The sequence below is a fragment of the Lepidochelys olivacea genome (genome assembly GCF_965140295.1).
Source record: "Lepidochelys olivacea isolate rLepOli2 genome assembly, chromosome: 2".
Lineage (NCBI taxonomy): Eukaryota > Metazoa > Chordata > Testudines > Cheloniidae > Lepidochelys > Lepidochelys olivacea.
In genome coordinates this window covers 158031373-158049022 of record NC_140412.1, presented here as the reverse complement: position 1 = coordinate 158049022, position 17650 = coordinate 158031373, and the positions used below count along the sequence as shown (strand labels likewise).

Below are 17650 nucleotides of genomic sequence, written 5' to 3'. Positions count from 1 at the left end.
ACACTACCTACATGACTTTTCTATTTTCCCACTCCCCACCCTCTTGCTGTATTTTCCCTACTTCCTCCCATCTGGGTGGGGATATCATCTACCTTATGCACCCCTGTCCCCTTCCAGAAATCTCCCACACAAATGCTAAAAACTTTGTCTGTTCCTGCCCTCTGTAAACACTCCTCGGGGAGGGTCACATTTTTATAATAGTCAATACAAATAATCCAGTGGTGAGGGAGTTAATTATTCAGCCCGACAGGCAAGCAAAATGCTTCATCTATCCACAAATCTCTGTTCATACTCCATGCTCAAAGAAATCGAGTTATTATTGCACAAGGTCAATTCATATTTCGGAGAAATGATTTCTCATTAGAAAAGCTGTACCAGCAGAAGAAGCTGACCTTTTCAGCTTTGCACTATGCTTTCTTGCTCTTAGCATTTTAACTGTAAGCAGAACACATTTTTTAAACAAAAGCCATGACAAAATGTTCTGTGGAAAATGCTTCAATTATATAAAGTAATTAAGAATTTTATTTCTGCGGGAGCAACACTTTAAACACTCTGCATGTTTGGATATGTTTTTCTTTTATAGTTCTCTGTAGTATAAAGAGTCGTATTTCCTCCTTTAGCAATCTTGTTGCAGCTTTACTTATGTTCTGAAACCATTTTTTCTGTGTGCAGTTAGGCCCCTATCGTGCTAATACTTTCACACACGCTCAACTATGCTACTATGATCAATCACATTGAAATCAATGTACCATTCGCAGTAGTGCAGGAAAGCCCATGTGCAAGTGTTTTCAGGGTTGGGGCCTGAATGCGTAAAAAGCATTTTGCCATAACTATTTAATCACCTGAGAAATCAGTATTAATCACAAAGAAAAAAATGAAATCCTGTGCGTACATTTGATTCTTACTGCATCTAGTTCATGGGTCTTTACAGTTAGCACAGTGCTATCATGGTTAGACTCTGACAGTGGATACGACTAACACACACCATTGTCCAGATTCCTTGGAGAAAAAGGTCACAAATAAACATAAATCTGAGCTTCATTTTCCCCTGCATTTCGTTCCAGAATCTTAGGTTAGCTGGCTAATTCATTGCACTTGATAGCCTTATCCTGCACCACTTAAAATCAATGGGAACTTTGTTATAGACTTCAATGAGCAAAGGCTCAAGCCTTATATGGAACACAGAATCTGCATATTGTACTGGGGGGAAAATACACCATGGGATAGGAGGGTTAGTTGGGGTTTGGGAGTTGACATTTATTAGAACCCTGAGGGTTAAAAGGAAACTTGAGGCCTAATACTGCAAGGTACTATTAGAATACTGCAAGGTACTACATAGTTTCCGTGAGACACTTAGCACCCATTGAACTCAATGGAAATTGAGGGTGCTCAGCATCTTGCAGCATGGGGCTCTAATGATTCCAGTAGGAGATGAGTGCAGTCAGCACCTCATGTTGAGGCATGATGTGTGGCACCTCGAATAGCAGCTTACAGCAGTATATTACTTAAGTATTTCCACAGGAAAATATCCAACTGTCCTCTTCCCTACTGCCCATTACCTTGGTGTGAAATTGAAACTGGTGACCTTCCAATGTCCATTTTGGAAATGAATAATTTAGATCAGGCGAAGACAAAATGTCAGCCTGGAATCTGCCTACTATTATCACATTGAGGAAATGCAGAACAAATAGAGAACTATTCCAAGAGTTCAGGTAATCCTCTACTGTCCTATAAAAGGTCTGCTAATATATTAATCAATCACAGATACATGGGAAAAATCAGGTGAGAACTTTTCACACTCTAGCTTCCTTCCAAATAGACTATAGCAACTTTCCTATGGGCACTTTTTGGTTTTCTAAATATCCATCATTTATAGGAATGATATTTTAATGGAAAGAAAATATTGAATAAAAATGTCTTTTTAGGGTGAAAGAGGACTTCAGGGATTGCCAGGTTTGAAGGGAGAGGACGGCCTTAAAGGAGAAAAGGTACGTGTCCTATCAGTGTTTAAGAACCAATTGGGTTAGCTACCATTCATCTTTTGCTTTTGTGTTAATTTGATATATTCTGAAAAGAAATAAAATACAGAAAACACAAGAAGAATTTATGCACCCTTTTCCCCCGCCATGCATCTATTCAAAGGTAAGTCACAATAAAGCCCTAAGGATTTTGCCAGAAGATGTATAAATTTAGCTTATATAAATAGTAAAGCTTTCACAGGAATATGTTAGAGTTGGAGAAGATAAATGTGTAACTCTTAGTAAAAGAAACAAGACACAGCTGGAAAAATTGCAGTGTTATGTGTGCAAGGCCCTTCCTTTTCAGGTTTTACTGATTTCTACCAAAAAAATTCCTGTTCTGTTACTAATTTTCACCTGAATTTTGGAATACTCAAGTACATGAAAATACTGATTATGTTAAGAAAACCCAGTGCATTACATTTGGTAGATATGTTTATGTTCATACTTTAGTCCACGTGTAAATATGAGGCTGTCAAATAAGTTAATATAGTAGAAGATACGCACGCGCGCATATGTGTTTGTACTGTTAATGTACTATTCATGAAGTAAACCAGGGCATTAAACTGCTTTTACTTTCAATACTCTTACTTTTCTCTCTCCTCCGATCCTCCAATATTAACCCCAATATTTACCCAGAAGTTAATATTTTGTGCCAATTTTCACCCACTTTAAATTTTTCATAATAAACACCAATACCTTTCTGAGAAATATTAAACAAAAAATGAAGGGCCTTGTATGTGTGACTGTGACTACACTCTGCCAGATAAACTCTGTAGGAGATTAGAGTACAGTCCTATTTTAGCCTTGCAGAGTAGACAAAATCAATGTTCACATTTTGAAGTGACTACTCCTATCTCTGCTGAGCTGAGGGTAGCTAGTGCAGGTGAATCAATTGCTGCATTCCACTTGAAAAATTCAGCCAGCAATTTAGACAAATGGACAAACGAATCATTAATGTTAACTGGTCAGTGTTTCATTAGCAAAGTGTGAAGCTGAACGCTGGTTAAGTTGAACAAGTGGAACTTTATTAAATCCTGTGCATTGCTTTGTCCACGTGGCTGCATTGCTTCCAGCCTAACTCCCCACCTTTCCTGTTTTCGTAGTGTCCTTCAATAGGGTGACCAATTGTCCGGTTTTTGACGGGAACACCCGGTCGAAAAGGGACTCTGGCGGCTCCGGTCAGCACTGCCAACGGGGCCATTTAAAAATCCAGTTGGCGGTGCTGTGGAGCTAAGGCAGGCTAGTCCCTACCTCTCCGGGCACTGTGCTGCGCCCCGGAAGCGGCCAGCAGGTCCGACTCCTAGGCAGGGGGGCCATGGGGCTCTGCGCACTGCCCCCACCCTGAGCATTGGCTCTGCACTCCTATTGGCCAGGAACCGCGTCCAATGGGAGCTGCGGGGGCAATGCCTGCGGGCGAGAGCAGCTTGCAGAGCTGCCTGCCACGCCTCCGGCTAGGAGCCGGACCTGCTGGCCACTTCCAGGATGCAGTGCAGAATCAGGACAGGCAGGAAGCCTGCCTTTGCCCCCCACCCCCGCTGTGCCGCTGACCAGGAGCTGCCAGAGGTAAGCCCGTGCCCCAACCCTGATCCCCAACCCTCTGCCCCAGCCCTAAGCTCCCGCAAACCTGGAGCCCCCTCCTACACCGCAAACCCCTCATCCCTGGCCCCAGCCCAGAGCCCCCTCCCACACCCTGAAGCCCTCTGCCTCAGCCTGGAACCTCTTCCTGCACCCCAAACCCTTCATCCCTGGCCCCAGCCCAGTGAAGGTGTGGGAGAGCGAGGCACCAAGGGAGGGGGAATGTAGTGAGTGGGGGGCAGGGCCGCGGGGCAGGGGGCTTGGCCTTGGGGAAGAGGCGGGGCTAGAGTGTTTGGTTTTGTGCGATTAGAAAGTTGGCAACCCTGTCCTTCAATAACATGGTGTCCCTGGATTCCAATTCCATTGATCATGATACAGTTACAAAAACAAGTCAAACTTCCTAAATCCCTGATGTGAAATACATTCAGACTCAACTCAGGTGGAGTCCAGAGCACTTAGAAAGATGAAATTCACCCCTGACAATGCAGAGCAGGGTGTAGCGCGCCTGGTACCCCCTTCTGCCCCCTGTGGCCATTATTCCAGTCTGGGAGCTAGAATTGCAGCCCCTCCAGGTCGGGGATGCTGGAGTCACTGGATCCGTGTGAATGCAGATCTCTTCGCCTTCTCCCAGACCACCTCGGTGTGCTGGAGCAGAGACCTTTTCTGCTTCAGGCTTTTGTTTCGACCTGCTATTGCTGGAAGCTGACAAAATACCTACAGGCAAATTATCACTTGCAAGTTAAATCTAACTCTGTTGGCAAAAGCCAAATACTTTAATACTCCCATGTGCTGAATCGGCTGCTGAGCAGTCACAGGTCAGCAGAAGCCAATGGAATGAATCTGCTGAATGGCAAATCTGCGTCTCTCTCTTTCTCTCCTGCTCTGGCTGGGCAGAGGCGAGCTGCAGAAAGGGCAAGCCTGCAAGCTGTTGGGAGTATGGCTGGGGAGGAGCTGGTAGCTGGGTGTCCTGCAGAAGTGTGGTATTTGGAGGCTCTGGGTGAAATACTCTTTGGGTCCCACTAGGTGCTAGAGCCCACAGGGCCTTGCAGCTGAGGCACCTTCAGAAAATGCCCCTGTGTCACGGTGCACCTACCATGCTATGAAGCACTGAACCAGAACAAAGATGGGTGACCTCAGTGGCCCCACGAGGTGGCAATGATTACATAGTTACAATGGGTGACATTCATCGCTCCCTCCTCACCCACTGTCTGTTGCACAAAGCCTGAGAACATGGTCTTTGAGCAAGGGCGTACATGGAGGTAGGGGTGAACAGAATTCCCCTCACAACCTCCCAGAACAACTCTGGAGCCACTCTGCAACCTCATATCAGTTTCTCGGCTGGAACAGTGGCTGTGACCCTGACCCATCTCCTATGCAGTGGTTTGTGGCTATTGGATTCATGTAATTCTGGACACAATGGGCCATCCATATTTGCTGATGCAGAGCTAGCGCAGGGCCCAGCTGCACCACATGCAAAGATCCCTGCATGGCCACTCTGCAGGAGCTCTTGTGGTTCTCCACTGGGGAACTTCTGTAGCCCCTCTGCTGATGGGTGAATTTCACCTGTTTACAATGGTCGTTTACATTCTGTGTCAGAAAACCTCAAGTCTATATATCCTTCTCAGCTTGGAAAGCTGATTCATGAGTTTCCAGCAAACTAGCTTTAATCACACACATTCCATCTTCAGTTCTTTCCGTGATTCCCAATACAAATATTCAGATGTAGATACTCACCCTGAAGCCAGTCATCCTGTTTTTAGTTAGAATGGTACAAATACAGTAGTAGATTGTTTTAAGATCAAACACCACACATTGTGGCTGTTTACAGTATGCTCCAAGTGAGAGTAATGCGTAACTAAGGGCAAACTAATCCAGCACTGCAACTGCATTGGTTGGGACTGCTGCTGAGTAGCCATTGTGGCTTTTGTCCATAAGAGCTGAACATCTTAGTAGCTGCAGAGGTAGTGGTCTAAATACAGATCTGAAAGAGAAGGATACCTTCATCTATTCCTGACTAATTCTACAGCCTCAGTCAAAATACTTAACTTTTCTGCCTTTGTTTCCCATCCGTAGCATAGGGATAATACTTACACATAGAACCTCACAGAAGTGTTAGCGGATGTTAGTTAATTAGCTGATGTTCATAAGGCATTGTTTTACAAGTGCAAAAAATACTCGGAACATACTGAAAAGCATCCAGAAGCCCTAAGACCCTTTTCTGGAGAATTGCTCCTTGGATTTTAATTTTTTTTTTAATGTTGGCAGCTAAGTACAGCCTCCAGCATAAGCAGCTAGTCACCCTACCTGCAGCAAAAGGCTGGAAGGATAGGAGATTGTTCCCACTCCCTTTTATATGCAGTGAGTTAGTTTTAAGTTTAAAAGTTGCACCAAAAAACCATCTCACTAACCCTGCCCTGTCCAAATTGATATGATTGACTGATTCCTTTCCACGATGTTTATGGGGTAGGAATGGCCTAAAATTTTTTCCTGGTTTACACAAAAATTGCTAAGACTAGCTGTAGCCTAGGACGGTGGTCAGCATCTCTTAGCTTCTGAGTATGCTTTTAAGAGTGAGTACAGGCTCCGGGATCTATTGGCAAGTCTATCGGCAAGTCTCTTTGCTGCCATTGTTGTAGAACGGGAAGCCAGGAATTGCTGCATCCTAGAGCAGGTTGGAGAATTGACTGCCCTGCTGGTGGGTTATCAATTGGTTTTGTAACCTTTGGGCAGTGAATAGATAAAGCTGTGAGAGGCACTTCAGAAATGCTTACAAATAGTAGGCTCCTATATAGAACTCTGTTCCAGATTTGAGAATTTGTGGGGGTGGGGAGTTGCCCACCCCTAATGGCTGTACAGTGGTAAAAACTGCACAAAACCAAATACAAACATTGGCTCGTGCTAATACTGTAACCTCTGTTTAAAAAGAGCATATGGCATCAGAGCAAATAAACAGGAGCTGTAAGAGTGCATGGCTGCAAACAATGAGAATAGCCCCAAACTAATTAAATACTGGCACTATGGATATGAATATGGTAAAAAGAAATGAAAGGTGTATATGGGAAAGAACATTTGAAGAGTATCCCTATAGAAACCACTTGACAAAACTGTGTAGAAGCAAAGAAACAAATGAATAAATGCATTTAGTGACAGGTCAAAAACGGCCAACCTCTTTGCTTTGTGACTGTGATGCAGTTGAAATTCTGATACCTGACATATGATTCTCCTAATTAATAAAAACATAGCTAAGTTCACAATAGAAATGGGAGCAGAGGGAGATGCAATTCCAGATGACGATTCAGAATAATTAAAGAAAAGCACAGAACACTAGGGCTTGGCTGTCTGAGATTATGGGGCATCTAACTGCTGTGTTTGCTTCTTGAAGAACGCTTGCTGACAGTAGGAACATTTTTCCTACTTCTGCTACAGAATATGAAGGCAGATCACATCCTGCAGCCCCATCGAGTCAGAATGGGTGGGCAGTGGCACATAGAATCATATAATATCAGGGTTGGAAGGGACCTCAGGAGGTCATCTAGTCCAACCCCCTACTCAAAGCAGGACCAATCCCCAATTAAATCATCCCAGCCAGGGCTTTGTCAAGCCTGACCTTAAAAACTTCTAAGGAAGGAGATTCTACCACCTCCCTAGGTAACGCATTCCAGTGTTTCACCACCCTCCTAGTGAAAAAGTTTTTCCTAATATCCAACCTAAATCTCCCCCACTGCAACTTGAGACCATTACTCCTTGTCCTGTCCTCTTCTACCACTGAGAATAGTCTAGAACCATCCTCTCTGGAACCACCTCTCAGGTAGTTGAAAGCAGCTATCAAATCCCCCCTCATTCTTCTCTTCTGCAGACTAAACAATCCCAGTTCCCTCAGCCTCTCCTCATAAGTCATGTGTTCCAGACCCCTAATATTTTTTGTTGCCCTTCGCTGGACTCTTTCCAATTTATCCACATCCTTCTTGTAGTGTGGGGCCCAAAACTGGACACAGTACCCCAGATGAGGCCTCACCAATGTCGAATAGAGGGGGACGATCACGTCCCTCGATCTGCTCGCTATGCCCCTACTTATACATCCCAAAATGCCATTGGCCTTCTTGGCAACAAGGGCACACTGCTGACTCATATCCAGCTTCTCGTCCACTGTCACCCCTAGGTCCTTTTCCGCAGAACTGCTGCCTAGCCATTCGGTCCCTAGTCTGTAGCTGTGCATTGGGTTCTTCCGTCCTAAGTGCAGGACCCTGCACTTATCCTTATTGAACATATCACATATGATATAGCCCCCACAAAAAACTCACAGAGAGAAGTGGGCGCATACACTTATTATCTCACAAAAGGCAGTGTGGCCTAGTAGGCAGGAGCACTGGATTTTGGGAGTCAGAAGACCTGGGTGTCTATTCCCAGCTTGGCCACTGGTCTGCTGGGTGTCCTTCGAAAGTCACTTTTCCCACGCTGAGCCTACATTTTCCCATCTGTCAAATGCGGGATAATGATACTAACCTTCTTTGTAAAGCACTTTGAGATTTACTGATGAAAAGGCTAGATAAGAGCAAGCTTTTATTCAGGGCCGTTCCTCAGTCATATGCAGCTGCAAAGGGCACCCAAAAATTTGGGGCACCTCTGGGTCTTACTGTCCACCAACCTCCCTCTTCCTATCCTGTTCTGACCCTTCCTGCAGGCTCCCACAGCTAGCTGCTGCAGCCTGGTGAGTCTTCCTCTGTAGGGGATCTAGTCACTTAGAAGTGGAAAAAGCCTTCCAACCTATTTGCACAACACTGAAACTGTTAAAGAGCCGTTCAAGTGGTAATGAAGCCATTTAACAGGCATTTGCCAACCCCAGATATATACTGTCAGTTTCTGAATTTACTGACAAAAACAGTCGTGCATTACTGTAATATTTACTCCAAACATGTTAGTCTACAGGACCTTAGTTTAAAATTTGCTTTAAAATATTTCATTAGTGTGTTGCTGAAGATTATAAAATCACTTGCATAGATTTTTAGATGCACAATCTGAGTATTCATCTTTAGCCTTAAATGCTTGGATCTTCAGACATATAGCTTTTTAAATAAATCCTTCAAAAGACCACTTTTATCTAAAATACACATTTTAATTTTAATTACTATAGTACAAAAAACTTGCTTCCAAAGTCGTCTTGTCCTTTCTGTCCATCCCTTTGTCCCTTCACCTCCCTGTTGAAGACAGCCCTTAAAGGGACAACACCCCTTTCCTGCCAGATAGCTGGACAAACAAGTTTCCCTTTCTTTACTTCTGACTATTTGATTAACTAGTTTCAAGAGGTTTCAGAGTAGTAGCCGTGTTAGTCTGTATTTGCAAAAAGAAAAGGAGTACTTGTGGCACCTTAGAGACTAAACAATTTATTTAAGCATAAGCTTTAGTGAGCTACAGCTACTTTAGTAAGATACAAAATCCTTTGTTATGCCTAAAATCTTCGGAAACATATGTTTTAAAGTTGATGAAATTTCATGAATATGTCTATTGTTATGGAGATCGCACAAAATAATTTTTTTTCTAAAAGCAGTGAACATTGTTATGAACACACTAAACCTCTGTGACTGATTAATTTAAAATAATATCTTTGTTTCAGTGAATTAAATACGTAGTAATCTGGAATGATTACTTTATTAAGGCTTAAGAGTACATTTAAAATATAAAATCAGCTTAGAAATACTGATTAAGAAAATGTAAAACAGAGAAGAGCTGCATCATGTATTCCCTAATATTTAATGTTGTATTCAGCAGGACAGCTGACTTGCCCTTACTACAAAGTTTTTGCAAATAAATCTCTGACAAACTTCAGGGTATATCAAAAAAACTGTGACTGACATTTTTTATTCCCAAGTTTAGTGCTTTTAATTAGGTACTATCTGCATGTCCAGTCTTCACCTTCTGGCATGCGGTGGAAAACACGCTCCATTTTCTTTAGGAAGAAATTGCAGAAGAGTGTTTTTTTCAAATGTCATTTGCTTCATTTGGGTTCAGGGATTTGGCTGGAAGGGTGTGATCAGGGAAGGGGAGAGAAGAGAGGAGGGAGACAGTGGGGTGGGGGTGGGACCTGGGCAGAGTGGGGGCGGGGCCAGGGGCAGAGGTGGGGTGGAGTATGGGCAGGGCCACAGGGAGAAGAGGTGGACTAGGGAACTAGCCTTCCCAAGCGGCAGCTTCACCCACCACCCATCATGCAGGTAAGAGCAGGTCGGCTCCCGAACACCCAGCACGTGCTGCAGTCTCCTTAGGCAGGGGCCATATTCACAGAGCCGAATATGTCTGCGCCGCACATTCTGTGTGAGGGAGAGGGTATGGGTGGTCTCTGCGGGGAACTGTAACTCTCTGCCGCCGTGAGGTGGGCCGGGGGGCTCGGTATCCTTTTCTGCCTTGTCCATCCTCCCGACCCCACCCCACCCCAGGCTGCGAGGCCGGGCTGCTGTCGGGCATAGGGGCAGCAGTTTAGTAATACCGCATAAATCCTAAGGACGGCCCTGGTTTTATTATTATTAGACGTTGAGATGGACCTCCCAGGAGCGGAGAAAGAGGGTGACAGACCATCAGCTTCCCTTACACTTACACACACATCAGCAATAACCAGTAGATAGCAAGGCCAAACTCGTATGGGAACCTCAACCCATGCACTTGCGCTTTTAGGGACCGTAGGTTTGGGTTCATGAATGCAACAAATTTCAAAGCCAAGCACAGTTTAAGTGAATATGAGGTTCAAAGTGAATATTTCACATTCCTCCACCTCAGCATTTTCAATGTGTCAGTCCACGTAGTACATAGACACCAGTGAAAGGCAAGTGTATATTACCTGCAGTCACAAATAAGGGGTGTGTAAGACTCCTATAACTGACATAAATGGAGAGCTAATATTTGGCCTAAAAAACTGTACCTCAAGTATTCTTAACATTTAAATTGATTGCTTGAATCTGGACTGTGTAATTTTCAGTTATTATAACATGATGTTTTTCAAACACCGATAAAGACACATTCTTCTCCCCAAAGAATTCATAATCCAAGGGCCAAATCCTGCTCACTTCTGTGACATACAAGGCAAGAGTGGAGAAGCAGGGAAAGATAAATTATGAAAGGCTTTCAATTTGTAGTAGAAGCTGTGAAGAAGGGGGAGCCAGTGGAGGGATGGAGGTTCTGGTATGATCATAACAGGCCAGGAAGAGCATCTTAGCAGCTGTACTTTGAATGGACTTCAGGTAAGGGTGAGGTGCGTGTTAGCAAGGCCAGAGAGGAGCAGGTTATAGTAGTCAGGAGGGGAAATGGTAAGGGCCTGAACAGGAGCTTTAGCTGTGTGGGCAGTGGGAAAAAGTACATTAGGTAAATCACAAGACTGTAATTTTGGAAAGGCTGTGGAGGAGAGTAGTAATGTTGAGAAGGGAGGTATCTCCCCTTTTTGCATATGATATGCATAAAGAATGAAATTGATGCTAAAATATACTTTTGATAAAGAATTAAATCCCTGTCTCACAATTGGCACTGCTAATACAATTGTAAATTTGTTTGAGAAGCTAGAGTTGGAAAAGACCTTTCATGACATCCTCTCTCTGCCAATGCAGGGTTATTTCCTAGAGTACATTGCCAAGTGCTTTGTTCAGTCTTAGTAGTTTTACTTTACCCTAATGATCATTTCTCTTGGGAGTTTATTTCACAAATTAATACATCTCACATCCCTTTCTAGCATTTAAACAATAGTCTTGTGTTAGTTTTTGTTTCTATAAACTTGAAAAATACAGTTAGGTCTAAGGAAGCTAGCTACGGCAAACCAAGCTAACACAGTGTCATGAAACATGCTCAAATGTGGTCTGAAATATTCACTGCTTCATATTTGTTCTTCTTCTAGGGTGAGCCCGGTGTGGGACTGCCAGGACCACCAGGACTTCCAGGCCCTCCCGGCCCATCCGCTCCATTCAGAGGATTTGTGAGTTTCTGAGGCTATCTGAGATTTAGCTCTGCTTGTCTTGTTCCTTAGCACAGAGTGAGGTAAAACTTAACAACGAGGGGCAGTCTGGGGAAATAACCATGTAGCCAATGTGTATAAATGGTCAAAAAGTGTACACACAATAAAGCAAACACACATTAATACATAACTGACTTAGGCCTGTATCCCAATCAGCACATACCCATTACATGCCTAAGTTGGAAGTGGGCAAATGTGCACTTGTTCTTTTGCAAAAGCATTTCTAAAGATGTGAGCCATAATACTTAGAAGAAAATATAAATGAGATGTTCTCAAAAGACACCTGTATTAGACATTTTAAAATTTGAAAAAAGAAAAGGAGTATTTGTGGCACCTTAGAGACGAACCAATTTATTTGAGCATAAGCTTTCGTGAGCTTTAAAATTTGAATTACTCATTTCCTCCCATGCCCTAACACAGGGATGTTTTGACAATCATTTGTATTTGCTGTTAAATAGAAAAGCATATGTTCTTAGGATGGTGAAGTTCTCTTTTTCAGTACTCAGGAATGAGGAAGTGAAAGAGTGATCCAGATTGCACTCTCATCTGTACGCATGCCTCTCCTATAGGTCTCACAGAGAGTCATGCACATGCTGCCAAAGAGCGAATTAGGCCCAAGGTTTTGATTGCACTGGCAGTAACTGGTTTCACCCAGAGATAAAGCTAGTTGTGGTTTCCATTGAAGTCAATGGTAGTTCTGTGTTTACAAGATATCATGTCTGTTAAGATAAAACTGGGCCCATTGTGTATTAAATTTTGTATTTAACAATATAATTTGTAAAATATGTTATAAGAACCTTAACTTTTGGATTGCCTGGCCCAGAGCCTGGCTGTGGGTAAGGAGCACACAGAGCAACTCAGGAAGTGGTCACAAAAGTGACACCAAGCCATCTTTGTGCTCATCTGACCTTGGGCCTACTGCATACCAACTAATTTCTCTGGCATGAGACAGAGCAGCTCAAGGGTTACTCGAATGTACCCCAGCTGATGACAACCCCAAGGGACTGATAATGCTGCTGGGGATCACTAGGGCATGGTGACGCCCCAGGCCACTCCTTTTCCCCCAGATTGACCTCAGCAAACAGAGTGCCCTATGTGTGCTATGTAGACTCTTCATCTCAAGAGGATCACCCTTGATCCTCATATTGCCTGCTACAATATCTTTCTGGCCATTTTATGCTGGGGTGCAGTGCAAAGAGGCTGGAGTGGATCCAGAATCTGCACCCTTGACTTCTGAGTATTTACATAGTAAGTTTGCCATTATATTAACATCAACATTTATATCTGAGACACAAGGTGGGTGAGGTAATATCTTTTATTGGACAAATTTTGTTGGTGAGAGAGACAAGCTTTTGGGCCTCACAGAGCTCTTCTTCAGGTCTGGGAAATGTACTCAGTGTCACAGCTAAATGTAAGGAGGGGAACAGTCCCGCTCTTGTGGGGAACTTTCCTGGTTTCTGCCCTACCCCAGTGAAGTGGGCTAGCGAAAGGATCTGAGTCCTCGCTCCCACTTCCTTTACCCAGTGGCCTCCCTGCCCTTGAGGACTCCCCTTCCACTCTCCTGTCTGGCAGAGTCCTTGTAACCCAACAAGGCTGGGCCCAGGATTCCTGGGGGGCTCGACCCCCAACCCTGCTGTGGTCACCTAGGACAGGGGCTAGGGTGTCCCCACTCCGGGGTACTCTCTCTGCACTGGGCACTTCTCTGACCCACTGACCATTACATACAAGTTAAAGCAAATGCAAGTTATTTAATCAACAATTAATTTTAAAAAGAATAAGGAATAATGGGAAAGGTTAAAGGAAACACATCACCCCACCCTATGGCAGGGAACATCACAAACAGTGTCTCTGGAACGTCCGGGCAGTTCACAGTCTGTTCCTTGTAAGTCCCAGGCCTTCTTCTCAGGCCCTGGCTGTGCTGCAGGGATGCTGGGGGTTGGACACTTGCTCTGGTGGTGGCCACACGCTCTCAGGCTCTAAGTGGTAGGACCCTTCTTCCCAGTGTCGCCCCCGCCCTGTCGGGGTTATGATCCAACCCTGGCCTGCAGAGCCCCTTGGCTGAGGCGTCTCCCTGTGCTGGGCCCGCTGCCCAGGGTCCCCCTCGCTCTCTCCAGCTGCTCACCGCACCCAGCTCCGGATTGCTCCAGCCCCAGCTGCACCACTCGGTCTCTGCACTGCTGCTGCTGCTCTGCCTCCAGCTCCCTGGGCTGCTTCTCTGGCCCCTCTGCCTCTGGTTGCTGCAGCTCTGCTCCCAGGACAGGTCTGCTCTGCAGGCTGCTTCTGTGACTCTGCTCCCAGCACTGACCTGCTTCCTGGGCTGCTTTTCTGGCCCCTCTGGCTCTGGTTACTGCAGCTCTGCTCCCAGCACAGGGTCTGCTCTCTCTGGGCTGCTTTTCTGGTCCCTCTGGATCTGGCACAGCTCTGCTCCCCAGCTCAGCTTCGGCCCCTGCTTTCTCCTTAGCTCGGCCCCACTCTGTCTGACCCCAGGCAATTCCTGCTCACACAGAGGACGGGACCTCCCTGGCCTCCTGACTCCCTGATTAGCCTGCTCGCCCTGTCATTCAGGCTGACCTGGAGCATTGGCCTCTCCCCATTGTTCCTGGGGGCTGTCAGTCTCAGGGTCCTGATTCCCCGTTGACCCTTCCCCCTTTTTAGTACTGGGAGCTAGCAACTATAACACCCCCACTGAATGTTAGTAAGGGGGCAACCGTCCCCTTACATAAATACAAGGTGGAACAGATTGTTTAGAATAAGTAGTTAACACATTTCAAGGGACCATTCAAGATTAAGTTGCCAGTTAACCGCTCTTCAGACATTAGGGGGAAAGGAAGGGAAAAAAAATATAAACAAGGAAACCCAGGCAGAGACCCATCATATCTGGCCACGGCACTCTTACTGAAGAAATATCAGGACCCTTAGACGCCATCCTTAAACCACTCAGCACACAAAGGGCTCGCTTCCTCTAGGACACAACCAACTTCCTCCAGAAATTGCTACTTTAACAACCTCCCTCAGAACACCACCTATGCCACCATGGATGGCACCTCCCTATACGCCAACACCCCTGACAATGACAGCATTGCTTCCTGCCTCAAATATCTACAAAACAATGGACAACCCTCAGTTATCCACCTCATACATGTCTCCAAACTCCTCCATTTCATCCACACCCCTAACAATTTTACATTCAACAGCATACACTTTGTCCAAACCAAAGGAACAGCCACAACCCCCCTCTTCTGGCCTTCAAACAGCCACCCAACCTCTCCATGCTCATCATCAGAAGCAAGCTTCCCACAGACCAGGACACATGAACTCAAAGTGGCTCCAGAATAACAGATGCAAAACCTGCAGACATTTCTATTGCTAGGATGATCAACACACACCACAACACACCTTTCAAGACCCATGGGTCCTACATATGCCTAGCACAACAGGTGGTGTACCTCATCTAGTGCACTAAATGCCTCGATAACAACTATGTGGGTGAAACCAATCACTATGTCTTGCATGACTTTGAACAAAAAAATAAGACAAAAATATCATATCACTTGTGGGTGAATGCTTCACAAAGCGATCACTCTATATCTGACCTCTCAATTCTCATCCTCAAAGGAAACCTGTATATACGGTGACCAGATGTCCTGATTTATAGGGACAGTCCCAATATTCAGGGCTTTGTCTTATATAAGCGCCTGTTACCGCCTACTCCCTGTTCCGATTTTTCACACTTGCTATCTGGTCACCCTACCTGCATACTATGTTCAAAAGACAAGCCTAGCAGCTTAAATTCATAACTTTGCTAGACACTAAAAATCATGATCTGAATAGCAACACTGGATTTATAGCTTATTACAACAATCTATAACCCACTAACCCCAGCCCCCAATTTCCCCTCTTTTTTTCTCCCTATGAGTGGAGCAGTGTTAACTGGCAACTTCACCTTGAATGGTCCCTTGAAATAAGTGTTAACTACTTATTCTAAACAATATGTTCCACCGTGTATTTAGGTGTGATACTACTCCCAGTACGTTTCCCAGACCTGAAGAAGAGTTCTGTGTAAGCTTGAAAGCTTCTCTCTCACCAACAGAAGTGGTCCAATAAAAGATATAACCTCACCCACCTTGCCTTTCTAATATCCTTGGAACAACTCAGCTACAGCAACACAGCATATAAAAATTAATGTGTAATTTATTTTAAAAAATGATTAAAGCGTAACTCTCTACTGACTTCAATATGCACTTCCATAGTTTTCACTTGTAAACATTGAGGCTGCTCAGTGCTGAAGTACTCCAAGCTCCTAAGGTGCCAGTAGCAAGCCGGGTGGATCGTGACTTAGAGGCAATCACTGTAGGTGTTTCAGCAGCCAGGCCTTGTAGGTGCTAGCCCTGGTGGGTCCCAGCGACTACTCAGACACATGGTTAAGTGAAAGGGTAGTTTATTAAGGCTGGCAGGAAAAGGAAATGTTGCAAATATCCTAGGTACAGAGGCTTAAATGGTTACAGTTCAAGGTGAGCAATAGTTGTTATTGTTAGGGACCCCGAAGCAGTCCAATCAACAACCAGGGCTCTTCAGGCCTAGTGCTTGGGTGACCTCTCCAGTCCAGTTTCTATTCAGAGAAATAGGAGCCTGCAGGTTTCCAGGCCAGGCTCAATTAATTAGTCTTATTAGGGTCCCTCTGCACTGGTTCAATGCCCAGCCACTACTGCTCCCTCTGTAAGACCCACATAGATCTGCACCTAGTTGTGATGTCTGGCACTCACAGTACGGGAACTGTGTGGGCAGAGAGGCCATGCCTCCTTGCTTTTAACAAAAGAAACAAGGGAAGAATTCATGTCCCCTGTAGAATTTTTTTTCCTTGGTAGAATAATAGATTCTGCCAGGGAGGTGCTGTAGTTACACCTTTTGCCCACCAGGGGCTGCTGTGGCACCAGAAGAGTGGGCCGCTGGCTCACCACCAGAGCAGCCAGCTGCAGAGGAAGGGGGCGCTTTGGCCTTGGTCCCCGCACTTCTACAAAGGTTCTAGCATCCTTGACTCCCAGCCTGTTCCACACACTGCTCTGCATATGGTTTCTGGGCAATTCTCTCTGCATTCAGTCTCTCTGTAATTCCTGACTTGCCATGTGGCCTCTACATCCAATTTCTTTGTAGCTCCTAACTAGCCATGTGGCCAGCTACTGCTTCCAATTCCCAACAATGCCCAGCTACTCTTACTTGGCCAGAGGAAGGAGAAGTATAGTGGGGAGGGAGCTGGTAAGATTTGTAGTCCCCTGCTTTGCAGATCCATGACACACAGAGTTTGTCTACACATACAGCACTCAGCAGCACAGCTGCAGTGTGACTGGTGAAGACGCTTTCTGCTGATGGGAGAGAGCTCTCCTGTCGGCATAATAAAACCACCTCTGCAAGTGGCAGAAGCTATGATGGTGGGAGAAGCTCTCCCACTGACACAGCGCTGTGCACACTGGTGCTCATGTCTGTGTAACTTATGTTGCTCTGGGGTGTAAATAAACCACCCCTCTGAGTGACATAGGTTATGCCAACATAAACTGTAGTGTAGACATAGCCATAGTCAAAACCTGACACAGCTGTGTCAGAACTCCAGAGTGAACGAGCAGTGAAAAAACTCCTATGTAACTAACTTCAGTACAATGAATAGACATTATGCCATAGTCCCATAATGTTAAATGTAGTGTAAATTATTTACATGTGTGAAACTGATATTTCAATTGCTAATAACTCCTATTCATGTTTGTACAAGTAGCAAGAAAGCTTCAGCTTTTTCAGGTTTCTTATGCATCAAACACTCTCCAATAATTCAAAAAATGGATGACTAGATTTCTTTTGAACTACTCTAAAACTTCATCTTCATGAGACCATGCATGGAAAATTTCTCTTGGGGAAGAAATAAGATTCTTTCAGAAAATTTTGATCTTTAAAAATATGGGGGCTTGGAAATCTGAGCATAATCTTCAGTAGCGCTTTCAATGTCAATGGCCTGGAGGAAAGAGTTTGGACTCCTGTATTTACAGCCAAAAATGCACAAATCGGAACTAAGCAGCCTTTC

The 17650-nt window shown here is 44.8% G+C and overlaps 1 protein-coding gene across 8 annotated transcripts in view; it reads left to right on the top strand.

Moving 5' to 3' along the window:
- COL15A1 (collagen type XV alpha 1 chain) overlaps positions 1-17650 on the top strand; it is a 275266-nt gene that overhangs the window by 133084 nt on the left and 124532 nt on the right. For all 8 annotated transcript variants that reach the window (XM_084618725.1, XM_084618722.1, XM_084618723.1 and 5 more), the window contains 2 exons: positions 1926-1988; positions 11467-11544. In XM_084618725.1, the coding sequence (XP_084474851.1) occupies positions 1926-1988; positions 11467-11544 (141 nt within the window). The remainder of the gene's footprint in view (positions 1-1925; positions 1989-11466; positions 11545-17650) is intronic.